Source organism: Plecotus auritus (genome assembly GCF_963455305.1).
Source record: "Plecotus auritus genome assembly, chromosome: 7".
In the NCBI taxonomy this organism is placed as follows: Eukaryota; Metazoa; Chordata; class Mammalia; order Chiroptera; family Vespertilionidae; genus Plecotus; species Plecotus auritus.
Window position 1 is genome coordinate 166,549,492 of NC_137774.1, and position 13,295 is coordinate 166,562,786.

Genomic DNA, 13,295 nt, shown 5'->3' on the forward strand with positions numbered 1-13,295 from the left:
TGTGGTTCTATAAATGTTCTTTCTTGGTAAACATAATAAATTCTTATGTTTATGCAAATCGGCCTCTGCAAAGGCAGAAACTATTATCATCCTTTGATTATTTTGATCATATACATTCTCTTTTAACTTTCCTTAATTTGCCTAATTTAACTTAGTGAAGGATAAACTATATACAGTTCCTTCCATTATTCCTTTCCTCTCCTTTTGTCTCCCCCCACCCCTTTTTCCCTCCCTCATTCCCCAATGAGTTAAGAGGATATTGAATACCTGTACACACACATGCTCATGCACACACACAGTCCTTGTAAACATTGTATTGAGCCTCTTTAAAATAAGTAAAGAAGACCTAGGGGTCTTAATACCCAACAAATCTTGAGCCTTGATGTGTTTCCAAGAAATACAACTTTAAGAATTGCTTCTCCCCTTTTAAATGGCTATCTTCTGTATACTAGTTATGCCTATTGAAAGTTTAAATATTAAATACTTTACATTTTTCTCATTAGCTCTCTTATAATAAAGTACCTAAGCTATTACTTGGAAGTGATCATTTTTACCTCTGATGTGAAGATTAGAAAAGGCATTTTACCTTTTCATGTACCAATAGGTTTAATGTCAAGTGGTCTTGGAGAAGGCTTCTTGATTTCCTATCTATTTTGAGAGAGCGAGGCTGATGCTGGCTAGAGTATCAACACTAAGACTAGATCTGAAATCAAGTGCTTGAGGAATGAAATTGGCACTGAATATTTAGAATCTTTGAAAAATCGTTTTCTTGAAGCAGTTTAGCTCAGTTTATTAGAGATTTTTTGTTTTTATTTTTACAAATATACTTTTATTGATTTCAGAGAGAGAAAGGGAGAGGGAGATAGAAATAGAAACCATCAACGATGAGAAAGAATCATTGATCAGCTGCCTCCTGCAAGCCTCACACTGGGGATGAGCCCACAACCTGACTGGGAAATGAACTGTGACCTCCTGGTCAAAACTCAACCACTGAGCCACAACGGCTGTGAAGTTTATTAGGATTTTTTTAATTAAGGTATTACATGTGTCCATATCTCCCAATGCCCACTTAACATTAATGTGACTTTTAAGCATGTACTATATCATGAAGATATTTATAAAATAAGTTGAGCCCTCCTAGATCTTTTTAGTGAAATAATAATTCTTTGTAATTCCTCTAAATTAATGTTGTTTGGAGAAATAATTTCATTTTATTACACTTTAAAGATGTGTGGCATCTGCAGAACAACTCATATTGTAGTTATTTAATTAGATCTATAAGGCTTACAGAATGGTATATATTTCTATCTAGCAGATGGATTGCTTATGATTTTTCCTAAGAATAAGGATTATCTTTCCTTAACAGCACTACAATTGAGTGTGGATGAAAAGCCTGCTTTATTCTCTATTTTAAGTTGAGACCAAAAAAATTCTTCTGTTGACTACATGAGTCAGCTATAGTGCATGAGCCTGAGTACTCAGAACAATTCATCAGCACAGTTCCAGCTTCTGCCTTTATGAGAGCTGGTTGATTAATTACTACAAGATTGTAGAAGGGCCCACATCACTGATTAGTACAATGCAAAAACTCTGCTGACTTCATGGTCTGGCTAGTGATGCCAGTTACAGGGGCAACAGCAAACCTCGCAATAACTTTTCACCCTGGAAAGATGAGTGATGGCATGAAAAAAGACCAGAGATCAGTCTGAATCAGCAACTTCACCATCTTTCAACATGGCTTCTTCCAATCCCAAGACTCCCATGTGTCCTAGTTTATCCAAAGCTCCAAAAGGGCAATCAGACACATTTGAATACCGTATCCCTGTCCTTGTAGTCATAAATATTTCCAAATGCAAGCAGCAGCCCAGAACCACGTGTGACCTCCAGAGCAGTTCTAACAAGTTATGTTCCGTGAGCGTAGTACATTTTATAATTTAGGTCCACATGGCTAGTGTCAGCCAAGTAAAGCATGGCAAAGCCATGGTGACTGTCATCTTGGCCATTAATCTAGAGGACAGTAAAAAACAAAACCAACAGAAGAGATGAAAAGAAAGCAGATTTGGTTTTGTTCCCTTCTGGTGTCACTGTCACTTACCTACAGTCTACCAGGTAAACCTGACCTTAACACTTACTTGAGATGGTCTAATAGCCCACCAGTGTGTCCCTCTCCCAAACTTCATAAAATACCCAAGATTTTCTTGAAAAGCCCCTCTCAGCCAGCAGCTGTGCATCCCAGGCCTGTGCCTTTTAGACACTTACTGGAAAGGGTATCTTCTACCTTGTTTCCCCAAAACATTGCTTTTTTTCCACTTTGATTCCTAGCCTGAGTAAACGTCAATGTTTTGATCATATTTCAATACATAGTTTCCTGCTGAATCATGACCTAACCTATTTCCAGAAAGAGCGTGCTGAGATTGCGACTTAGACGAGATATCTGGGAGATCAACCGGCTGGGGAGGCAGAAAGGCCCTGGACTGGTGCCCAGCACAACCAGCTTCAAAGTAGCCTTCAGAACAGTATGTGTTTAAGGCAAGCCTAGCCTGGCTCTAGAAGGAACTGCATCACAGCAGCATTTTTTTTTTTAATATATTTTATTGATTTTTTACAGAGAGGAAGGGAGAGGGATAGAGAGTTAGAAACATGGATGAGAGAGAAGCATTGATTAGCTGCCTCCTGCACACCCCCTACTGGGGAAGTGCCCGCAACCAAGGTATATGCCCTTGACCGGAACCGAAATCGGGACCCTTGAGACTGCAGGCCGACGCTCTATCCACTGAACCAAACTGGTTAGGGCCACAGCAGCATTTTTAAAATGCAGTACCAACCATGTGCACACTGTGCCTCGCCAGGTGATACCCAAGGGTAGCTCCGTGCCCTCTGTGGGTTGGAAGGAAACTGTGGCTTCAGAAAAGAATCCCTGTTTTAGTCACGCTCAGATCTCTACTTCATCTGCAAGGCTTTCATGGAGGCCCCTCCTAAAGTGGGTTGATCTTCCTCATGTTAATGAGAAAAACGAAAGAAACTGTCTTCAACTTAAATATCCTCCCTACTCAAACTCTTTCAGTAATCTACGTTTCTCTACATTTTTCTTAGTCCCAGAACTTCATGGAAAAAACAAACCAGTGATCACTTATGTGGGGGATTCAACTGTATTGATATGTAAATGCCAAGAGTGTGTTCCTTTAAATTGGACCTGGTACAGTATGAATGGGAGTGTGCAGGTAAGATCATATTTATTTGAAGAAAAAAATTAAAATTTTATTTCATAATAAGATTATAACAGACTTAGAATTCCAAGGACTATTTATATGTCTGCTATCTTTTTCTTTAGTATGTGTTCATAAAGAACAGTGATAAAGGGAATTGTCATTTGATGTTTTTAGCTTATTATATTACACATCGGAAGATACTCTTAAATGTTTCATTATCTGTTTGTTTTTACATTTAGCAATCTATTTAAATTCTTTGAAATAAAGTTATAATTCATTTTTACTTGACAACTTTATAAATAACCCCAACAACAACAAAGATTCTTTTTTTCTTATCGTTTCAAGAAAGTAACTGGAAAAAAGGTCCTCTTCCTTTCCTGCTGCTGTTTCCCTCCAGACACACTTGTGGTAGGAGGCAGTACAACAGCACCATCTTAGGAAAGAATGACAACTTGGTCCTTTGAACTTCGATCTTAGGTTCTTCCAGTAATTGGCCTTGGCTTATTTTGGCCTCCCAGAGACTTAAGGGAAGCCAAATGCTTAAAATTCCCATTAAGGAATTAATGGGTAGTCAAAGATCTGATTTGGAAAAAAAACAAACAAACACACGCTTGAGTATTCAAGAAATCATTCTGGCTCTCTTTCTTCGTCCCAAATAGCCTCTAATAGCATGGAAATGTAGGAAATTATCCCATTGCCCTGCTGCTAATGGTCACGGAAATTCAATTCTGTCGAGGCAAGCTGTAATTCTAGAAGGAACAGTATGAGACAGTGTACACCTTAAATCAAAGAGTTCCTTCTTTGACAAAGTTGATGCTATCATAGACTGCTGAAGGAGAACAGGGAGAGTGACTGTTCTGTGATAACATTGGTTTGATTTTTCAAAGAAAAAGCTCCCAACCACCTAGGGGTAGACAAACCATTAACATTCCTGCTTCTCTTCTTATTGCTGATTAGGAAAGGCAATCATTTTGTATATATAAAAATATTTTTTTAAAACATGTAAATATGTAAAAATTATTGTGATATTGGAATGTACAGTCTAATTTATTTATGCATATGTGACACTGATGAAAATACCCTAAACCTAATTATATTAAACTTCTAGAATGCAGTCTGTGCGGCTCTCCATTTGCTATACTCATTTTCTCTTATAATTTGGCCCAAAGCATGGGTCAGATTAAGATGTGAGAAAAGTGCAGAGAAGAAGGGGCAGTCAAAACTTTAGGTCAAGTGTTTTGTCAAAGTGTGGACCAACCATCTGCAGCAGAATCCCCTGGGATGCCTGTTACTTACAGACCTCAGGTTCATCAGCTCCGAGTTAGAGAAGACACATGGGTAACAGCATCACGGGCAGTGCTGTGCACCCAGGGAGAAGGTACTATAATTTTGGGGGCACATAATAAACTCACCGAGAGTTCTTCATCAGATAACCTCCAGGAATATTTGTATGCAGGTGAGCATCTATTGAGCAGTGCAATTGAATGACAAAGCAGTGAATGCGTTAAATACTAGTAGCCTGAGAATAAAATTGAATTTAAATGGATTAAATAAATAAGCCCCCAAATAGCCTAGTGTGACAGTGTGACTCTCGAGTGGCTGGGAAAACCCAGTGAATATCGGAAGCCAGCTAGAGAGAGAGAGAGAGAGAGCGATAGAGCGATAGAGCGATAGAGCGAGAGCGAGAGAGAGAGAGAGAGAGAGAGAGAGATATTCAGATATAAAAGGACAGAGAGTGCCCAGGCCACCATGTACACCAGACTTACCCGGGATGTCCACCCATCTTTCCACATCATCTTTCAGGACAAAAGATTTTATCTTCAGTCCCTGTCAGAGGAACTCCCAATCTCCAGAGCCAGTGATCTTCCTTTATAGGAACTATCATATTTAGTAGCTTCATTCATTTAACAGTTGGTTGAATGTGTTCTTGTGCTTGTGAAGGGGAAAGTTCTTTGAACAGCTGGTCAGGAATTAGAATGTGAAATCCACCTGGCTGTTAATTCTCATATAATATTTACCCATGATGACCTGCATGTTGTGATTTCAGACATTCAGTGGTAAGTACTGCAAGCAAAGTATACTTCTCCTTTGCTTGTTACCTCTTGGAGATCAAACTCTGATGAGCTCTGTTATGTATAACTTCTCACATGCCTTTTTCTGGTAAGCGGTTCTCTTGGCCCTATCTTATAGCTTTTGCTCAAAACTAGATCACTTAGGATATGTCTCTTGTATGCAATATGATAGGAATGGATTTTAATGTCTCCTTATATTAGGTTCCTCTTGATGTTCAAATGAGCGATAAGTATGTGATCAGTGGAACAAATGCTAATGAAACAAGGCTCAAGATAATGCATCTTTCAGAGGAAGATCAGGGAGCTTACTGGTGCCATGCAATATTCCAATTAGGCGAGAGTGAAGACCACATTGACCTTGTCGTGCTGAGTTATTTGGTGCCCCTCAAACCATTTCTTGCAATAGCTGCTGAGGTTGTTCTTTTAGTGGCTATTATTCTGCTTTGTGAAATGTACACCCAAAAGAAAAAGAACCGCCCAGGTAGGATTTATTTTTTAGATAACATTCTCAAGTTATGACTTAATATATTACAGGGGCTTCAAAGATTTGGGGAAAAAATCTAGTTTTTGTTACTTGGAATGATATTTATGTTAAAATCAATGGTGACAGTGAGCTTGAATTGATGATCTTCCTGTTTCAATTTACTAAACTATTATAGTACTAAAATATATCTTTTCCACCATTTTCTTTGGTGTTACTGGTACCTACGTATCAATTAGGTAATATGTGCTTTGGTCCTGGAATACTGGGAAATTCTGTGATAGCCCAATAGAAAAGATTTCAAAGACAAATAATTGCTTTTTTCACTTAGAAAACTCACTTAAAATAGTTGATCAAACATTTTAGAGTTCTCATAAAGAGACTAGGTCCTGTCAATTTCCTAGTTTTGTAGCCTATACCTTATGGATTATGGGTTGAGAAACCAATGGTCTTCCCATAAGATAATTTATTTGAAATTCTGTTTTCTTTCCTGATTTTGTACTAAAATTTTAATAACTTAAATAAATTTGTAATTTATCAGTCAGTCCTGTTTTGAGAATTCGAAGCTCTAGACTATGCTTGGTAGAAATTTTAGGTACAAGAGGAGGACAGGATGGAGGTGCAGCTGCCTAAGGTCGCTCATCTTTCATTCCAAAGAGGGGACACAGCACAGTGCATTCCTAACTGGGGGTGGGGGTGATTTGAATTAAACATACATGCTCCATAAGAATAATAAACCAATCTTAATATGCATATTCTTCTTTTGTTACACAGATGATGGCAAAGAATTTGAACAAATTGAACAGCTGTAAGTAGTATTTTTTTATAAATTTTCACTTGAGTGAAATACAGACAAATATGAAATAGAATAAAATGCTTATAGTTAGGGGAAAATCAGGAATATATTATGTATGTTACTTGCTATACGTGTCTGTGTTGTAGTGAACATCTGGAGTTTGTCTGCTGACATTGGAATCCCATCTTCTCCTGGAAAAGAGGGTTTACCAATAGTATCTACAACATAGGGCTGTTGGGTTAAATGATATTCTATGTGTAAAAGGGCCTAGTGTGGGCTATGATGCACAAGAGGTGTCCAGTAACCATAAGGAAGTATTATTTGTGTGAAGCACTGATTCTCAACCCTGGCTATATTTTTGATCATTTAGGATGGATGCTCCTTAAAAATGCAGTTACTCAGACCTTACTGGATCTCTGGATCAGAACCTCTGGGATTGGTGCCTGGGCATCTGTCTTTCTTTAACATGTCAATCACTGATGCTGATTCCCTGTTGGGTGGAAAATGACTGGCCTGGGATTCTATTAGTCACTATTTTGAAAGCACACAAATTGTGCGCTAGCTCTCAGACAGCCCACTTTGTGGAGAGTTGAGCATATGGAGGGCTATGGAGGAGGTTACCAGGGGTACAGTTTGCTGTGCTAAAGCTGGGAGCGTCTAGTTCCTCCAAACCAGAGAACTGAGTGTAGAACCCAGTGACGGAGGAGGCCAAGACTGGGATTAAAATCTGAGGAACATTCATTTTATAACTGGAAGCTAGTACCTCTTACTCACCTTCTTGTTTTTTTTCATCCATTCCCCCTCCCCACTGGCAACCATCAGTTTGTGCTCTGTCTTTATGAGCCTGTTTCTGTTTGTTCGTTTGTTTTTGTTTTGTTTTGTTTTAGATTCCACATATAAGTGAAATCATATGGTATTTGTCTCTCTCTGTCTGGTTTATTTCACTTAACATAATACCCTCTAGGTCCATACATAAGCCACAGGATGTAATGTACAGCGTAGGGAAAGTAGTCAACAATATTGTAATAATTTTGTATGGTGATAGATGGCTACTAGACTTATTGTGGTGGTCACATTGCAAGGTGTATAAATGTTGAATCACTATGTTGAGACTAATATAATATTGTATGCCAATGATACTTCAAAAAAAAAATCTCAGTAACAGAGCCAAGGACTGGGGGCCATAAAGTAAGACCAGAGGAAAGCAGCCAAGAGAAACCTAAAAAACTGGAGGCCTGAGCAAATGTTACCAACAAAAAATTGCCTTTAAAGTTTATCTTTATCAGCCAACAGAGCTGTGAGGTGTGAGTTCAGTAGCCACTCTTAAAGAATGGGAAAGGGTATACGGCTGTCACTCAGATATCTGTAGACACTATGCAAAATAGGTATTTTAATCAATTCACAAATGGCAGATAAAATAAACCAATACTATATGAGCTTATATATTAAGGGTATAAAATCATTATATCAGAAGTCCCATAACCACAGATGGGAATACAACAGTGTTGCTTAGAATCACAGACTCTCATGGCTGGAAGAGAATTAATTGTTCCTCCTTCTGGAGAACTTGAACATCTTACTTATACTAATTTGAACTTTGCATCTTTCTGGTTCCCATGTATGGAACCTCTTTCTTATACTTAAAGTCATATAAAATTCCTGACAGTCATTTGGATATTTGAAACGTTACAACCTTGCCCAGTTCTTTGGTTCCCCCAGCTCAGCCTCCCCAGTGTTTCCAACAATTCCTTTCAGTGACAGTAGGAGGCTGCTCTGGTCTCAGCACATTCTGGTTGGCATAGGACATTCTGAAAGGATGGTGTCAGAACACCATGGAACAGATGACCAATTCTTCATAATTTAATTTTCACTTATGTAGCCTACCCTATTGAAAAATGCTTTCAAAGCATTTTTTCTAGAATACCTTGGCAATATCAAATTGATTCAGTCTCTAGTGTAATGCATTAACTTTCTGCTCTTTGAAAACTGGGATATTGTACATCATTTTCTCCATCCCATACTTCTCCACAGTGGTCACTGACAGCATTTCATTTTCCTCATCTTTAGGTTATAGCAGTAGCTTTAGATTTAATACAAGTGTCAAGGGCACTTGAAGTCATTTAGACCAACCTTTTCCCAATGCTCTTTTAGAATTTCTTAGCTAGGAGATAAATTTTTCTTGACAGAGAACAAATATTATGTATCAATATATTTTATATATAATGTTTATATATGTGTGTGTTCAATTAGATGCCAGTTATTCACAGTGTATGGTGGAAATGATTTTTTAAAATAGTATAAACATGCAACATGAAAACAGGCTAGTTTTAGTGCTCATTCACATAGTCCAATGAGAAGCTCACTCAGATATTTAATCCTCACAATCTCACCTAACTGTCTCTCCCCCAGATTTCAACATAATAAACTTGATGGTTGAATTTATTCTCTGGTGTTAAAGGCTTAATGAACTCAAAGCTTCCTGAAAGACCTAGAAGGGCATTCATTACACACCCTTGTTATATAGTTGAGCTACTCTTGTCTTTAGAATCTGAAGCCCAGACTTGTATTCTTCCTCCGATGATGCACATTGGGTAGATAAAGAACCATGTTCATCCTCTAATTCAGTGTAATAAACTCATCAAAGTACAGCACCTGTAACTCATATATTGGCTGAGCTCCTGATTGGCTATTACGTTGCATTTGTCAAAACAACAACATACATTACAGCCATCCACCCAAGCCCCCACATGTGCTTAGGGAGAAGCAATTCTCCCTCTGAATAAAATAGACAGGCCTTTGCCACTTGTCATCTGCAGCAACAGAATCAATGACATAAAAAAAATTAACATTATGAGTAAAACTTTTTAAGAGTAAATTCCATCTGTATTCACTTTTCACATTAACCTGATAGTCATGATATAGATAGTTACTGACTTAATTTTATGCAGTATAAACATCTAGTGATTTTCTTTCTTTATTTTCAATACAGGAAATCAGATGATAGCAATGGTATAGAAAATAATGTCCCCAGGTACAGAAAAAATGTAAGTTACTTCTAAATGCTATTCCAAATAAAAGGTAAAATCCAATATACATAGGCTGTCTATTAACCCAGCTACTTTTTTTAAAACGTCTCATTAAAGATCTTCAATCACTATGTGCTTGGTTCTGCTTGTTTACAATATTATGGGAGAAAACAGACAGTTATACAAAAATAAATGACATCGTTTTTCCCCACCAGAGAACCAATATAAAAGTAAACCTATTGTACTGCCTACATACATGCTTTTTCTTTTGTCACCATGGGCTAGTTTCTTTTCAACTTTTCATGTAGTCTTATTTTTTTTCCTGTCTCAATTTTTCTGGATTGTCCTATTTTATTCTGACATATTCCATCTTTTTTGGTTACTATTAGCTTATTTTCTTTACTGATTAGAATAAAAATTTTCATAGTTTGTCAGCATTTTTCTCCTGAGTAGGTAGAATAGGAAATGTTGGTTTTAGCAATAGTTTGGATCACCCCTTCCCAGCAACTTTTGCTTTGCTGAAGTGATGATAAGCCATTATAGAGTAACCAGGACATGCTAATTAAGTTTCATTATGTTTTTATTTAACTCAGGAATCTGTGGGCCAATGAATGAGAAGCCTCATGCCAAGACTCATGGGAAGATGTACAAAGAATCTGTATTTCTGCTTTATGTTTCCTGTTAAGAAAATCGGAGTTTTTATTTTTAAAAGAATAAAAATTTTAAGCAACATGTTCAGTAGTAGCTTTGTAAATAACAGGTACTATCTGAGATCTAAAGATACTTTCAATCTGCAATTTTTTTACATAAAAGCAAAGTAAATTGTATTAAATATGTTCTATGAGCTATAACTCAGGATAATTAATCTTATCCTGGTCCTTCAGGGACACACAGAACAGACACCAGCTAATGTCACTCAAGACCTGTTAATAACCAAAGAATTCATTTAAAAGGAAGCCTTTGCCATTTGTCTTGAAAAGTATTTCCCCCCAATTGTGCTTACTATGTATAAAACTATTTGTAACCAGTAGCCCTGTGCACGAATCCGTGTGCCAGTACCTCTCTGCGTGGTCTGGCCACTCTGCACCCACTGCCCAGAGGCTCTCCACGGCCCAGAGGCCCATCCGTGGCCGGGCGCAGAATGCTTGCCTCATCACCACGGCAACAAAGCAAGCATTCCACCCAGCCGCTCACACTACCCGCTCTCAGCGGCTGCCCCCCTGGGACTGGGGGACTCCGGTGGGGCTGAGAGGACTGGGTGCTGCCATCCTGTGGCTATGGGCGCCGCCATCTTTGTGACGGAATGACAATTAATTTGCATATTACTCTTTTATTAGATAGGATATTCGTCTGAAGTTCATCCTTCTTTCATATTGAAAAAAAAGTATGTCTTTACTAGAAAATGAATACTTTTTGATATTGATGGTTACTTGCTACAGTCACCACAGGAAAAACATAGTTTTCCTCCAAAATTATCAGTTGAAGGCGAGAAAATAAAACTGCACTTGCCCCAAAGCTCTGTCACCACAAAAGCACATTTCCCAATCTTTATTCCACCCACCTCTACCGCTTTTCTACACCAGGCTCAAGTGGCTCTTAGTCCTTATGTAGAGCACTTCTTATAAAGCCACAGGTTTTGAATTTCATAAGTCCCATCGAGTACTGACGCTGTAGCGTGCAGGTACATAGAGCCATAGTATGGTACTGATACCAGGATGCTTCTCTGGTGCACAGTTCCCTGGGATCTTTGACTTGATACCTGGTTTTCTGGTGTCCCTGGCTTGCTAAACATCCAGAAATACAACCCTAATCTTTTGTCTGAGACTGGGAAGTGCTACAGCACTTCTGTGATGTTGCAAAGCCTCAGACCTTTCTTCAAAAATAGACACAGTTCCTGTGTCTATTTTACGAAATCACTCTAACCAAATCAAGTGAAATCTCCGCAGACATGACAATTTGTCAGTGGCTTTGAATGGAATGTTAAAACTCTACTACAGAATACTGGATTGGGTTGAAGACAGTAATATGAAACTTCCTTGCTGGTGGTGGGTCCAATGTCCCCCTGCTCACAGTGATCAGAACAGTCAGAGGCAAAGAGAGAAGTCTGGGATGGTGGCAAGGAAGCCACAATTCTTGGTGGCAAAGGGATTTGAATTTGGAGAGGAGGCGTTAAATGAGTTAAAAAAAAACAAAACACTTTATGGAAACGTATACAATGTGCTGGCTGAGAGAACTATAATAAAATTCTGAGAGTGAAATCTATATTTTATATGGCATCCTAACTAATGTTTAAAATATTACTAGTATGAGTAATACACATAAAGTGGTAACTTGGACTTTCTCATTATTCTACTGTAGTAGTATTTTGTGTAGAGCATGTTAATGCTGCATACAAGTTTTGTTGAACAAGAGAATATATCCCTTAAATAATGGCAGCTGTTATTTTATTCTTGAGCCATAAGCCATGCTTTTGTTTCATTTATTATTAATTTGATAACATAATCTTGGGTGATATCTATATGATGACAGAGAGCCAATCAGTTCACTTAATTAATCTAAACAATTTGAATTCAGTGAGAAATTAGACCTGTTATTTGGCTGAGTCCAATTCAAAACAGTATTTATGTGCCTGGGTATGCAAAACCAAAAACAATTTGTAGCTCATCCTTATATTTTGCTACTACTACTTAGGCTAAAATACAATTTCAAGCAAGAAAAATTGCTGCCCCAAAGTAAAATTATCTGAAATAGTTATACAATGAATTGCATTTTTAAGTGGCGGGGCTTGCTATTTTTCTAAGCAATGATAATTTATTTCAGTAACTTTAAGCAGAAAAAGTATTCAGAAAATTAAAGTTGAAGTCTGGCTTTTCAGAGTCTCTCTGAAGGACTTCCTAAAAATTACTTCACCAATGCAAGATTAAAAATGAAATGCTTCCATTAACTAACCTCCTGGAGATAATAAATGGATTAACTCATAATGACCAATTGTAAACTGAAAATACTAAGTGAGCAGAAAAGCTGAACTAGGAAAACCTCTGCACATTTATATATTAGATGGGAAATTATATTAATCGCTCAGCCAGCAGGGATTTGCAGTATATTAAGTAGCTTTAATGTCTTAAAATGCTCAGATACTTTCATAGGAGCTTGTGCTCTAGTGTAAATCTTCTCCCTTCATAGTCTTCCTCTTTTTCTCAGTACCCAGCTATTTAGGGCAAACCTAGAACTAATTGTATGTTTCCCCCTCTCCCCTGTTAACTAAAATATGTGAGTCATGAATCTTTCTTCCCTTTTCCTTCTAACCGCACATTAAGCCCAGACTGCCTCCCTACCTCACTCTATCCAGATGCAACAGCTAAAGTCTTGATTTTCCTACTTCAGTCTCAGCTTCTGTTCATCCATTTTTTTTTTTTTGCATAGCTGCCAAAATCATCTTTCTAAAACACAAATCTCACTATGTGGCAGCTTCTATGTCAACCCCTGCAGGCTCACCTTTGCCATTTATTAATACTGCTGTTTTCCAACTTCCTAATCTCTCTCCAATGTCTTGACTTAGCTTTTACATAAAAAGATTTGGTTCAGAGTTCTTGAAAATGGCGGTGTAGGTAAATGTGGTACTTGAATCCTCCCACAACCATATCAAAATTACAATTAAACCACTGAACATCCATTATTCAGAACCACCTGAAACCTAGCTGAAAGGATGTC

The 13,295-nt window shown here is 37.8% G+C and overlaps 1 protein-coding gene across 4 annotated transcripts in view; it reads left to right on the forward strand.

The window, feature by feature from the left end:
• EMB (embigin) overlaps positions 1-10,318 on the forward strand; it is a 29,161-nt gene extending 18,843 nt beyond the window's left edge. For all 4 annotated transcript variants that reach the window (XM_080678588.1, XM_080678591.1, XM_080678589.1 and 1 more), the window contains 5 exons: positions 3,094-3,221; positions 5,483-5,762; positions 6,537-6,570; positions 9,548-9,602; positions 10,178-10,318. In XM_080678588.1, the coding sequence (XP_080534714.1) occupies positions 3,094-3,221; positions 5,483-5,762; positions 6,537-6,570; positions 9,548-9,602; positions 10,178-10,195 (515 nt within the window). In that variant the 3' untranslated portion in view covers positions 10,196-10,318. The remainder of the gene's footprint in view (positions 1-3,093; positions 3,222-5,482; positions 5,763-6,536; positions 6,571-9,547; positions 9,603-10,177) is intronic.
• The last annotated feature ends 2,977 nt before the right edge of the window (positions 10,319-13,295 follow it).